We start from the raw sequence: 14,928 nt of genomic DNA, 5'->3' as shown, positions 1-14,928 counted from the left end.
CAAATAATAATATTCCTTGTTTTCTCTCCTTTTCTCTACTCTAAATTTTCTAGCATAATTCTACCATGCAGTGTGAGATTGCCATAAAAGCATATTTCTTAAAAAGATCCATTCTCCTCTGACTTTAATTGTTTGTTTCATTCAGCAGTTATACCCCGACCCCCTTCCCTCGGGTTGTCTTAATCACATTTCTTCAGGACTTGTCATGGTTACCCAAGGGCCTGGCTTTGGTGGCCCTGAGTTAGTGGAAGGAGCATAAGCTGCAGCTTGGACACTTGCATCCATGCCTGGGTCCCCTTAGATGAGACACATCTGGGGAACAAAACAACACTCAACTTTTCTGAACTTCATTTTCCATATTTGTGAAATGACACAGCATAACAGGGTGTGTGAGCATTAAAAAGGAAAGGCATAAGGGACCATATTCCAGTAGGGCTTTGCCAAGAGGTAGGAAATGTGTCCCGAGTAAGAGCAGTATTCCTGGCCCCAGACCATCTGCCTTTAACACTAAATACTCCACCTGCAACTGAAATGACCCATTTCTGAGATTTCTTATCCATAAAGTCAAAAAGATAACAATGCTTCCTGAGGTTGCTGTAATGAGTGAATGAGCTAATTTATGTAAAGCGCTAAGTGGTGGTAAATTTTCTCTGGGCTGTAGGAACCTAATTGTTGCTATCATCATACCATCTCCTTTCCCAACTGGCCAAAGGGAGAGACACTGGTTCTCCCAATACTGGCTCTGCTCTGTAGGAAGGGAGCTGCTGGGACCCAAATCCTCACTCTCCTCCTTCATAATCAAAGGTAAAACCAACCTACCAATCAAAGGTTGAACCAACCAAAGAAAACAAAGCAACTAACAGTGTAAACATCACCTTTCTCTGTCTCTAAAGCACATAGGGAGCTCAAGGCTTCCCAGTATTACGTTGTTGTTGTTGCTTAAGTGACATATTTAAGGAATTTGAGACTTGATAAACAAAAAGACTAATTTTAGGTCATCTCGATTACAAGGAATATTATCTGTGATTACTCTTGTCAGCATGTGTTGAGGGCTAGTGGTGAGATATCAAGCATTAATAAGGTTGCTGAGGTTAACCACACAATTATATAAATCTTTTCTAGCACATTTTGAGCACTTGAAAATGAAGACATAAAATGTAGGATACCATATAAATAAATAAGATAACTACATGCATAGTTTAAGCAATTTATAGGCTTGATTTTCTCAGAAAAGAATTACTAAATATATTCTTTCCTGAAGAAAATTTAGTCTGCCTTGGGGAATATATCTGAGTTATAATTACTTTTCTTAAAGTTAGCAAATAAAGAACAGTCTTAACAGAAATTACAGGAGTGGAATGGATACAATTTTAGAGGAATTTCTTCAAGATAATCAAATATGTTATCAACATGAAGTAAGTATAGCAACAATTATACTATTTTTTTATTATGAAACTTTTAAACATAAGATGGAACTTCTTGATCCAGATTCATAGAAAAGCTACATTTCCAGGATTGAAGTGATGAAAATTATTTGAAAATTTATCCCCAGGAAATTTATTTCTGGCAATAGTAACAAGTGTCAGAAAAAGGAGACTCTATTACTTGCAAAAATGGGTTCAATTTTTTGAACTAAGGGACAATTGACTCAATGTGCTACCAGATTTCAAAGCACATTATCCATCTTAGAAATGGCTAAATACATGGTGATTATCATGAAAAAGAAGTAAGATGAAACAGATCAAGTCAAGTTGAGGCTCCCCAAATACTATGGCTAGAGGACATGAGAGACATGAGTCATGTCTACACCCAAATAAGCTCCTGACCCTGTGGAAGCTGCATATCCTTTTCCCGGCACATATTCAAACTGCACTGGGCCAAAGCATGCCACAACCTGTAGTTTATATGCTAAGAGGCATATTCAAAGGGAACATTTCAATGCCATAAATCAGAGTAATCTCCCTTTATCTCCTTTCTTTGCCCAAGAATTTCTTTGTCCTTGTTCTTCCCTGCTTTCTCTGAGAATTGCCTTACATATATTCTTTTAGTTACCCAATCCTTTTTTTTTAAAACAAGGCAGCTTGGTAGCTGCATGCATCCAGCCTAAATGTTTGACAAGCAACTGATGTAACCCCTTTCTCCACTCATAGTTCTTGTCTTCAAACTTGTTTGAAATATGTAAGACTCAGAACACATATTCAGCCTGCCTGAGTTTGTATCTCCTGAGCTGCAACTCTGAGCAGCCCAAATAAACTCTTTATGTCTCAATCAATTTGTGCCTCGGTTTTTCTTAGGGGGTCAACAGTATGGAATGATAAAATGATTCAGGCAAGGAAACACATCTGGAAACCCCTTTCTGGAGCTACTTCAGAAAAATGTCATATATACATCTTTGAGGCTGAATGAGATAGACAGTTTAGAAAACAGGTTTCACACGTGTGAAAAATCACACCCTGGTCTGACTAAATGCCACAACACTGCCAAAAGAAAATGAGATTTAACTTTGCATGCAAAATAATAAACATTAGTCACAGGAAAAATTCACTCAAGAACAAATGTCACTCTCAATAATATAACAAGTAAACCTCAAATTCTTCTTGTTTCTCTATTTCTTGTTTGGTTAATATCAAAGTCTGTAATACATTGATTTAAAAATCTGAAATGATAAAAAAATGTACTATTTCTTTTCATTAAAGTAGTTGGAATACAATCCTGTCAAATTTCAGCCTGAGGTCTTTCAATCAATTACATTCCAATTTTGTTTTTTCTTAATGAAAAGACCTGAATCTTAGCAGCAAGGTCCAAGTGGTGGTCTAGGGAAAGAAGCCCTTATGCTTTTCAACTGTGGATTATTTAGAAGACTGATTATCTCCCTGCTCTGTGATGTGATACACTGCGTAAATAAAAAGATGAAAATATTCTTCATTTAGACAAACCTGTCTCTTTTTATCCAAAGCAAAGCAGACCAATTCTACTCTTTTCCAATGACATCTGCTCAAATACTTGAAAGTAATGGCATCTAACATGTTTGCCTTAAACTGAATTTCTCATATCCTCCGACTTCTCATAAATCTCATTACCCTCCTTCTCCCTTCCCTATTTTTCTCCCTGTGCTCCAAAGATGGCCAGCACTTCTACAGGTTACTCCAGAGCAGTGCAATGCCTGGGATGGCCTACAAAGAATCAGCCATGTGCTGACCATTTCCGGGCATGGCAGAAGCACACCTACTCTTGGCCCAGGAGGTAGGGGTTAATTGCAAGGATCTGAGAATAATTCATCAGGCATAATTATTCCAAGTATAAATGTGACATGATTCTTTTAGAAAATTAAAATTGCCTATGATATCAGATGCCCTAGAATAACTACCACCAACATTTAGTATATGCTCCAATTGTTTCTCTAGGTATCTATTTAAAAAATAAATTTGGGACTATATTGCATATAATTTCAAATGAAATGAAATCAAACAATTTCAACTCACAAGATACAGATTCTCTCTGTATCTTTAAAATGTTTTTGAAAATCTCATTTTAAGTTATATTATCTTATGGATATAGCTTAATCAACCCTTACAGTTACTTACGTTGTTTCAGAGTTTACCCCTCGTTATGTTTAACTACTTTAATTTCTTAGCATAGCTTTGGAAATATTAACCTACTAGTGTAAAAGATTTCAGCCCTTTAATTTAGATTGGTGGAATTATTTTTCAGGAAGGTCATATCAATGTAAAAAAGTGTCACAGCATTCAGGAGCACTTAACTTGCTATTGCTCCTGCCAGGATCACATATGATTAATTTTAATTTAAAATACATAAGAAGGAGAACAAGAGATGCAGGGAAGGAGAGAGCTGAGGGGAAGGGGACGTGAAAAGAATTAAGATGTGTTACGCACATGAACCAACTCCACAGGATGAGTATGAATATGTACTAATAAAAATCAAAATTAAAACAAAAGTACAAAATGAAAAATCACTGGCAGGATTTCCTGGGCACTACTCATGAGGAGAAAATTATTTCTCATGTGGAGCATTAGGTGGATCCTTCAAAAAGACTTAAAACATGAGTAAAACCCTTTTGTAGAACTCTTTTTTCCTCCTAATTTTTACTGTATCAATCATGCCAAGAGTACATTCACCAACAAGGCAAACAAAAGCAAGTGCACTAAATAAACAGAAAACCAATAAACATGCTTCACTGTATCCTATTTAAACATTTTGACTATACAATGTATAAAGACACACAATGAAAGAACCAGCAGCTTTTCTACAAGGATGGGCCTGACATTAAACAAATAAAATTCATGTGCATCTGCTGATATCATCGAATGCTACTGCTTTGTCCTTGTGGTCAGAAATTATGTCCGGTTCATTACTCTTCTTGTAATAAGCCTCCTATTTCACTTTGTAAAAACAGTTTTGTCTATGTTTTTTAAAAAAGTCATAGATTGTTTATGGGCAATTTTATGTTTACAGATAATTTGAGATGAGTACAGTACAGGTAATTTTCCTACCTTCCCTTCCCTTAGCCAGTGTCCCATCAATTAACATCTCACATTAGGACAGCACATCTGTTTCAATTGATGAACCAACACTGATGCATTATTATTGAAGCACATATGTTAAAAAGAAATCACTCTTAAAAAAATGAAAAGAAATCACTCTTGGTGTTGTACATTCTATAGGTTTGACAAATGTATAGTAACATGCATCCACCATTAGGTATCCTAAGACATAATTTCACAGTTCATTGCCTGCTCTTCCTATTCACTATTCCCTGCACTCCCCCCAATCTCTGAAAACCACTGATCTTTTCCCTGTATCTATAGTTTTGCCTTTTCCACAATGTCATAAAATTGGAATCATACAACATATAGACTTTTACTTAGCATTATACATTTAAGGTTCCCAAATGTCATTTCCTGATATATTGCTCATTACTTCTATTGTTCAAAAGCATCCTAATGTATGGATACACCACAATTTCTTGTGCAGGACATTTTGGTTGATTTTAAGTTTTCATATTTATGGTTATATGTGCAGGTTGTAGGCTTTTGTGTGCATATAATTATTCAATTCTCTGGGTTAATATCAAGGAGTACAAATGCTATACCATATAGTAAGAGCAGGCTTAGTTTCATAGAAGACTTCAAAATTGTCTTCTAAAATAGCCGTTCTCATTTTTCATTGCCAAGAGCAAAGAATGAGGGTCCTTGTCACTTTGTCTTCACCAGCATTTGAGGTTGCCAGCATTTTGAATATTCATCATGCTAACAGGTGTGTAGTAGTATCTCATTATTATTTTAATTTGAAATGCCCCAGTGGCATTGAAATAAAATGTTGAACCTCTTTCTGTATACTTATTTGGCATCTGTGTGTTTCCTTTGTGCACTGTCTGTTCAGATCTTTTGCCTATTTTTAATTGTTCTTATTGTTGAGTTTTAAGAGGTTTTGCATAATTATTAGTATACCAGTCCATTATCAGCTACGTATTTTTCTAATATCCTAGCTGTGGCTTATATTTTCATTCTCTTTAAGAGTGTGTTTCACAGAGAAAAACATCTTAATTTTAATGAAGTCCAACTTAATAATTACTTTTTTTATAGACTGTGCCTTTGATGCTGTACAATGTTACTGACAAACCTAACATGATAAAAAAATACGGTCACCAACATTTTGTCCTTTGTCATCTTTTAAGATCGTCACAGTTTTGTACTTTACCTTTAGGTCTGTAGTCAATTCTGAGTTAATTTTTGTGAAGGGTGTAAGGTCTGTGTTTAGATTAATTAATTAACTTTTTCCATATGAGGGTCCAGTTGTTCCAGAACTGTTTTCTGAAGACTATCTTTTCTTTACTGAATTGGCTTTTTTTTGGTTAAAAATCAGTTGACTATACTTGTTTGTGTTTATTTCTGCGTTCTCTATTCTGTTCCACTGATCTATTTGTGTGTTCTTTCACCAATACCACCCTGTCTTGATTAGTGTATCTTCAGACTAAGTCTTGAAATCAGGTACTGTTAGTCCTCTAGCTTTCCTATTTTTCCATATCATATTCTGTGTCTTTTGATTTTTCATATAAATTTTAGAATCAACTGTTAATATCTATAATCTGGTAGAATTTTGAATGGCATTGTGTTAAGTCTATACATCACCTTAAAAAAAATCTTGAAAATATTGAGCTTTCCTATCTGTGCACAGGGAATATCTCTTCACTTACTTAGTTCTCTTTTTTAGAACTATTTTATTTACAATATTTAATTCCTTAATAGTAAGTTTAGTAGTTTTCTCTATTGATAGTATAGTATTATCTTAGTTTTACATCTAAGTATTTTATTTTAGGTGTTACTGTAAATGATAGAATGTTTTTAATTTCAAATTGCAGTTTTTCATTGCTGAAATACACATAAATATTTGACTCATGTGTATTAACCTTGTATCTTGAAAATGTTACAGTTGCTCATTAACTCCAGGAGGTTTTTAATTGTTATTGTTGATTCTTTGGTATTTTTCTACATAGACAATAATGCCATCTGTGAACAATGACAGTTTAATTTCTTCCTTCCCAATGTGTATATATCTAATTTTCTTTTCTTGTCTTATTACATTAGCTAAGATTTTAAGTATGTTGTTGAATAGGAGTAGTGAGGGAATATTCCTGCTTTGTTTCTGAATTCAGGGAAAATATTAATCTTTCACCTTTAAGGGTGATATTAACTAGATTTTTTTGTTGCTATTTTTTTATGAGTGCATTCTTCTCTATTCCTAGTTTATGTGTTTTTACCTTGAACAGCTGGTTTAATGCTTTGCCACATCTGTCAATATGATTATATAATTTTTCTGTTTAACCTGTTGATATAATGGACTATTTCAATTGATTTTCAAATGTGAACCGGCTTTGCATACCTGGAATTCTCACCAGGTTGCAATGCTTAATTCTATTCTCTCTCTCTCTCTCTCTCTCTCTCTCTCTCTCTCTCTCTCTCTCTCTCTCTTTCTGGATTATTTGATATGATATCTCAATATTTAGTTGAGGATTTTCCCATCTTCATTCAGGAGAGGCATTTATCTGTGTTTTTTTTTTCCCTTGCAATAGCTTTGTCTGGTTTGGGTGTTAGGGTAATGCTAGCCTGACAGAAGGAGTTAGGAAGTAGTCCCTCTGCTATATCTTGGGGAAAATTGATAAAAACTTTGTATAATTTCTCGCATAAATATTGGCTCAAATTCATCAGTGAACCTATCTGGGCAGGTGGTTTTTGCATTAGGTTATTAATTATTTATTCAATTTCTTTAATTGAATAGAACATTTGATCTTACTAACAGGTATGGTCTCATTAATGAATGCAGGCTCATACATGTTACCTATTTTCCCGGTGAGATTTGGTAGACTGTATTGTTTTCTTTCTCTCAATTTCGTCTAGTTTTCAAATTTGTGGGCCTAAAATTGTTTAGAGCATTCCTCTACTACCTTTTTATGCCCATAATATAAGTAGTGATGATCTTTTATTGCTGATATACATAATTTATATTAATTAGTCATTTTTCTGAATTAGTAATTCTTTTCTTAGATTTATGGCTAGAGTTTTATTGATTTTTTTCAAATAGCTAGCTTTCAGTTTCATTGATTTTCTACATTTATAGTTTGCCAGAATATGGTATTTCTTCAAGAGTGTTCCATGCACATTGAGAAGAATGTGTACTCTACTGCTGTTGTATGAAATATTTTAGAGATGTCAGTTATATCCATCTAATGGTTCTGTTCAGTTCAACTATGTCCTTTGTTACTTATTTTCTGTTTTCTTGGTCTATCTGCAGAGGAGTGTTGAAGTCTTCAAATATAGTGGTGTATTCATCTATTTCTCATTGCATTTCTATCGGTTCTAAATTTTCTTTGCTTTAAATTTGGATTTGTCTGAAGTTTATACAACTACTTTAGGTTTTTTAAAATCTGTATTAGCATTTAACTGTATATGAAAAAGGATTTTCATATACATACCCTCCACATACATTTGTTTTACTAGAATGTTTCATATTGATTTATTTGAAGAAGAAGAAAAAAGAAACATATTGAGGGAGTTTAAACACTTTTTCTGTTGTTATGGGACTATAAGCTAGGAGGAAGAAAGATAAGAGACCTTCCTCATGGATATCAAGTCCTCCTTGACCCTCATGCTCTCCTCTGACAAACAGATCCTGCATCAGGGCTTGGTTACCTTTAACTTAATGAGTCTAAAAATTAATTCTATATCCCAAAACATCCTTCAGACTTTGATTCTATGTCTATAACTATTGACAAGATCTCTCTCCATCTGGATGTCTTGTTGTCATATTCAAGATGCTCTCATACAAATTCACTTTCCAAATGTACATTCAATCTTAGCAAAATCCTTTGAAAAATCCCATATTTCTACCATTTCCTCAATTACTCACACTCTAAATTTTGCATTACATTGTGGTCTACAAAATACTATGCTTAGGTTCTGAGAATTTTAGACAGAACCTTTGCTTTTCAAAAGACCACAGTCTGACAAATTTTAAAATAAGTGCTCTGAGAAATGCCAGTGAAACCACTAAAAAATGCTAACATACAGGATAAAAACGCATTAGATATAGAAGGCCTAAGTAAATCACCTATTTTTATCATTTTGCAATTAGTATTTGCTTAACTTGAAATCAGGGAGAGCTAGATAATAATTATTTTATTGTGAACATTCTGATGAAATATATTTCCATCTCTCTCCTTAAGTATTTTAATTCATGAAGTCGTCATTGAATATTTAGCATGCATTTATTCCTAAACTAATGTCTTGAGGTTAAAAAATGATGGTGATCTAAATTCTTAATGTTGGGAGGAACTCTAAAAATTACTAATCTCATTCTCTATTCAAATAGGGCCTTTCCTCCACTCTATTTCTGTATCATTATTTCCAATCTCTACCTGAATTCATCTTTCCTATTATTCAGAGTTGGCCCAGATTTTAGGAAGCTTTGACATTAGTGTGCAGACTACATAACCTCCCCTGACAGATATTGTCTGCAAGGTGATGGGTATCCCTAGGTCAGAGCCCATGGTGCCAGAAAGGTGTCCTGAAATCTGGACTTTGGAGAATTGCCTATGGAATGAAAAGAATACTTGAAAACTACAAGTGAATTATATAACAATATACCTCTAAATAGCTATATAATTTGTGGAATATAGCTAAGTATTTATGATTTCCTCCCAAAGATGAATGCATACAGCCACAAGCTCATTCTTGCTGCAGCCCCTTCCTCTGCCTGGAGCCACACTACTTCCAGCTTTTAGCTCTTTTTTTTTCTAGAAATTCTCTCTATCTATCATCTATCTATCTATCTATCTATCTATCTATCTATCTATCTATCTTGATTCTTCTTTTTTTCATTCCTCTTCCTTCCCTTCAGCCCCTCTTCCTTTCCTTATTTACAAAGCTTTGTTTCCATTTTATCCTCCTATTCTCATTTTTTCTTTCCCCCTCCTCCCTCCTCAGTTCCTCTTTCCTTTTGAACAATTTCCTATTTCACAATATCTATTATACATTTTGATCCTTGCTTTCAGTTTCTTACATCAGAGAGACAATGCAATAATTACATATGTGTGTCCAATTTATTTTACTTAAGAGTATGGTCTCAAGGTACATTCATTTACCTAGAACTGTCTCAGGTTTATCTCTTCTTTTTGGCTGAGTCGTACTCCACTGTGTATAAGAATCACATTTTTTTTAATTGATTCGTTGGCTGACGGGCATTTGGGTTGTTTCCAAGATTTAGCTATTATAAACTGTGCTGCTATAAACATGGGTGTGCATATGTTGCTGTGGTATGATGCTTTCAATTCCTTTGGGAAGATACCTAGAAGGGGAATAGGTGGGTCAAATGGGATCTCTAATCCTAGTTTTTTGAGGAACCTCCACACTGATTTCCTTGCCTTTAGCTCTTGCTTCACCACCAGTAGTTGTGTATATGGCCAAGTCATTTAAAATACCATGAACAGCTGTCTCTCTTCCCATAAAGCAACTGGCACAGTCATACATATCTCATGGTGCATTGGTGACTATGCCCATAAAATGATTCCACTGTACTGTGAGTTTTAGGAATAAGGACTGTGTTTTAATCATTTTCAATTCCAGGCCTTAGTACAATGTCTGGAACATACCAGTACAGAGTAAATGGTATCCCTACATGATACTGCTTATTATAGGAAGGGTGACATGCTCTGTTTCATGAGTTTCAATTCAGCTTTTCAAGAAAACAGGCATTAATCATTCTAGGAGCAGGTAGCTCCAGTACTGAGGCACGTAAATTAAAAAACTGAGGACAAACATCATTTTTATACAGCTCAAGAAGTTCTATGGACAGTCCTTTTAAAGGGTCAACACAATCAGGCTCATTCAAGGTACACTGGTTGATAAACAACAAGAAAGGCCACTTGTGGTAATTCATGCATTACCTTGAGCTAGGGGGCAAAGTGCCAGTTCCAAAATGAAGGCCTAAATAAAAATACAAGCATAAATAAGACTGAAGAGCTCAGAGAAGGTCAATAGATTAGCCATCAGCACCATGATAACCACCTGTCTTAGGTCAAGTCAGCCCATTTCATACAAGGTAGCCCCCAAAAGAAAGAATGGAATTATAAGTTGGAGGCAGAGAGTAGCTGTTAGGGGAGTGGCCTTAGGAATTGTTTTTGTTGAGACCTCTGAATATAAAGGAAGATTGTAATTCATCTCGATTGCATTCTGCTTGATATGTAGACATTTTTGAAACTGATTACATGTGGGTGTCTCATTTACTGTATCTAGCTAGATTCCATTTTCCTTGTGCTACCCATTTTGAAGATATTGTGTGCATCTCTTCAAAACGGAAGTAGACATTTTTTATCCACATGCCAAATGATATGCCAGCTGCTTTTATACATTCAATCTCACTGAACTTTCACAACATGGCAAAGAAGGTATGCCATTTTCTAAATGAGGTTTCTGAATCTCAGAAGATAGATAATTATATAAGTTAGGCCTAGTCTATAACATTTCTGGCTGCAAACACTGCTTCAAACTTTTTTGCAGATCTGCTATGGCTACTGGCCTTTGGTTGACATGATGAAAACTGGAAGATGACACAAGAGGACTATCTCCTGCACTCCAGAAGAGAGGGTGGTATGCAGGCATAGGCTCTGGCAGACCCTGTCTTGTATTCTCCTGCATATAGAATAGGGTTCGACATTTCTCAAGTTGAAATATTCTGGCATTAGAATGCAAAACCTGGTTTCATTGATCCTGTCTAGAAGATATTTAAATTTACCAAGATGACAACCACAGGGCAGAAAGATTCTTTCAATGACTGCCACACCAGGACAGGATATGAAGAGAAAACTCAGTTACAGGGATTCTTATTCCACTTTAACGCTGCAATACAGGATTTCAGGTCCAAATGTATTGATATAGGGTTAATTATAGCAGCTGCAGAGTTCATTTCTAGAGATGAACATAACACATAAACACTCTTGGGAATTATCACAAATACTGCTATTTTTCCCTATGCCACTTCTATTTTGTGGGTAGTTATCTTCAAAAATACTTATTGTTTATTAATTGACTACAATGAAGAGAGATATACCTTATGCATTTGACTGAGAAAACAGCCATTGAAAGATTTTTGAGGCTAAGGGCCCTGTCTTCATCATTTTTATCATTTATCACTCACTAAGGACTCAGAAGGCTCAAGACAAGATAAAAGGATCTGCATGGCAGACATGGTCTTCAGATAATTCACAAATATCTGAGACCACTTTAAAATGTTTAAACTTTAAATCTGCTGGTAGGTAATGCTTCTAAAGTAATGCAAGGAGTTGTAGTGTAAGAAAAATAAATGGCTGAAGGTAGAGTTGATTTAAGTGAATGCCATTCTCAAAGGCACAGAGACAATCTGGAGAACCTTTGGAAAATAATCAACATAGTCTTGCATATCATCTTCATGGTGGATGATATAAGGCTCCTCATAAGCATCTTCAAGCTGAATAAGGGAGCTACAGCTAACTGCTTCCAGGTGGCTTCTGGAGCTGGGCTTTCCTTGGGTTGACTTCCTACTTCGAACCCTTGGAAGGGACATGGCAGGGACTTCGAGGACACTCACTGTGCTCCTTGCTGATGGCCAACAGGGAGGACAGGAGCCTGACTCAGGTTACAGAGAGAGAAAAGACTGTGGACAGATTCTGTTTAAACCAGGACCACACAAAGGATAAAGGACCAGCTGAGTCATTCTAGGCAAAGGAGCAGGGGGTGAGTCGTGAGCAGTTTTCACATTCTGAAAGCTTGAGTATGGAATGGCAGTGAGTGGCCAGGGGAGCTGAGGAGTTGTGAGTCCTCTTAGGTTCCCAGGAAGGCCCAGGTCAGGTAAGCTCAATGAGGCTACAGATGGGCCACCAGATACCCAGGAAGCATAATGTGGATATACATGGCAACAGGGTGCACTGACTGGTTTCTAGAGGTTGCTTAAAACAAACACACAAATAAAAATCCTAGTTCATATTCTTGAAAAAGCTTTGTGTGTCTTTATAATCTTTTTTCACTATAAGTAATAAAACTCGAACTGAATTTTGAGTAGATAGAGCCAGTTAGTGATCAATTCTGTCTTGAAAATTGAAGAGTGAATTTAAAATAGAATTTAACAAATGCTTTGCTATTTGAAATTGAAATACATATACAAACAAACCTTTGGAGTCTTTCTATGTTAGTCTCACTCTGAAGGTAGTTGGGAGAAAAATTTTTAGGTATCCTTAAGTGATTTTTCTTATTATTTATTCTAGTAATATTTATGTAAATATTATTCTCTACTACCTTGTCTATGTAAAATTGATAGAATAAAAAGATACTGCATCAAAATAGAAATAAATACATGAGGCTAGACATGCTACCTTACAGATGCTCATAATCATGGTTCCAGTAAAGTTTTCTGATATCAATTAATTAAGGGCATTCAGTCTTTGTCATGCAGAGGCAAACAATGTAACATTACCAAGGAAGAAAAAATAAGTTATTATATTCAGATCCGATTCTACAACATTAAAAGTACAAGCAGATTTGAATTTGAAACCACACAAAATATTAGTCTGTGAAAGTCACCAATAAGTGATTAATAGATTTTTTTTTTAAAGAAAAAAATAACATTTGACTTATCCATTCACCGTGTAGCCAAAAACTGTAAACAGCCACAAAACCTGCTTTATCTCAGTATTTTTCCTTTAAGTGTTTCTAGCACCACCAAGCACTTCACATGCCAAAACTGAGTGGGCAAGTGATGTCATGGTAGAAAGCTGCATAGTTTTATACATTAAATAACACTACTGAAGTCTGATCATCTCCCTGCAAGTGGCAAACTTTACTTAACTCATTCACCGCAAAGTGTGGGATGCACAATGGAGAATCCCAGGCTTTCCCTTGCTCTCCCGGGGTACCCTCACCTGTCACAACTGAAAACAGGGATTTTCGAGAACAGGGCTGCGTTTGCTCACCACAGGTCTGTGTACATCCCAGAATGCTCTCTCTTGGCTATCAAGGATTTTCCTTTCAATTTTGTCTCTCTTCTTGTCCACTCTGTCAACATCATAACAACCAAGAATAAGTAGTGGTAAGTGGAGTGTCTCTGCATAGAAGGCAGTAATGTGAACAATTCTTCCAAAAGACTCACAAGGACTCACTTTGCTTGAGCTTCCGCTTGCATAAAAATGAACTCCCACTTCCGGGCAAAAGCTCTCTGCAGCCTGGCCAGGCTCTCCTGAAAGGTAAGCCACAGGTGAAGACACTGTAGTGCTCCTTTTTACTACTCTCTGCTAGCTTTCTTACTACATGGATTTGTGAAGAAAACAAGTACAGAATTCCTAACATCCTAAGTGTCCTCTGGTTCTAAATGACAAGTATGCTCAATAATTCAGCTAATCCTCATATTAACAGTTGTGACAGTTAAACTGAATTGTCAATGTAACTAGCTTCAGAGCCAAGGGACTGGAACGCTCACTTGTGGGTGGGTCATGGAGTGTGACCTTGAGCACTATGTCACTCTGGGCCCTTCCTCTCTGGCATTGTTCCCCGACTCTGCTTCCACACTGTCATGAACTAAGGTTTTGCTCCACCTTTATCTTTCCACCATGATGTTCCTGTCTTGGGGTCAGTAGACCATGAAGTACATCCTCTGAACTATGAGCAAAAATAAACCTTTCTTCCTTTCAATTGTATATGTCCAGTATTTGGCTTCAGCAATGGGAAAACTAATAAAATAGTTTTAGAAGGAAAAGAAACAATTATTAATTTTTGTGAATGATATACCTTAGAGAACACAACTAAAATCCATTACATACCAAATATTGAACCCAGTAGGTGCTAAATACTTAAATTACCTCATAGAGAAAAGTATTAAAGACATTGCAATCTCCTGGGTTTTTCTGTGCCCACCTTACGGAGGAACAGGAAAATGATACATTCATACTGCTGATTCAATCTGTGCATTCAGGTCCTGGCAACAATGCAAACCTTTCACAGCCCAGGTCCCATTTCTACACCATGCATTGAATTCAGCAAACCACAACATGGCAACCATTTGACCAAATTACTCTCACTTATTGCATTTCCCCATGTTGGCCAACATGAAGGTTTCACAGCAAAAATTATTTTCATTCTCATTGTTTGGATATTTCTTTTTTTTAGGAGTAGTAGAAGTAGTAGTAGCAGTAATAATTGTAGTACTAGGTATTAAACATAGGGGACTACACCACTGAGCCACACTTCCAGCCCTTTTCATTTTTTTATTTTGTGACAAGGTCTTGCTAAGTTACCCAGGTTAGACTCAAACATGTGATTCTTCTGCCTCAGCATCCTGAGTAGCTGGGATGACAGCCCCACACCTGCACCTGGCCACTGAAGTATTTAT

The 14,928-nt window shown here is 35.9% G+C and overlaps 1 protein-coding gene across 16 annotated transcripts in view; it reads right to left on the bottom strand.

Annotated features, from left to right (window-relative positions):
* Window positions 1-14,928, bottom strand: part of Rgs7 (regulator of G protein signaling 7) — a 520,574-nt gene that overhangs the window by 52,204 nt on the left and 453,442 nt on the right. For 14 of the 16 annotated variants that reach the window (XM_087194092.1, XM_021265470.2, XM_087194091.1 and 11 more), the window contains 2 exons: window positions 13,703-13,779; window positions 13,517-13,598 (listed from right to left, as the gene is read on the bottom strand). The exons of the other annotated variants lie outside the window; for them this stretch is intronic. In XM_087194092.1, coding sequence (XP_087050218.1) covers window positions 13,517-13,598; window positions 13,703-13,779 — 159 coding nt within the window. The remainder of the gene's footprint in view (window positions 1-13,516; window positions 13,599-13,702; window positions 13,780-14,928) is intronic. 16 annotated transcript variants of the gene reach the window in all.

The sequence above is a fragment of the Heterocephalus glaber genome, unplaced genomic scaffold (genome assembly GCF_053883595.1).
Source record: "Heterocephalus glaber isolate CG9 unplaced genomic scaffold, H.glaber_assembly_v1.0 deba00001600, whole genome shotgun sequence".
Classification (NCBI taxonomy): domain Eukaryota; kingdom Metazoa; phylum Chordata; class Mammalia; order Rodentia; family Bathyergidae; genus Heterocephalus; species Heterocephalus glaber.
Note: the sequence above shows the minus strand (reverse complement) of the source record. Positions and strands in the feature narration are given on the sequence as shown.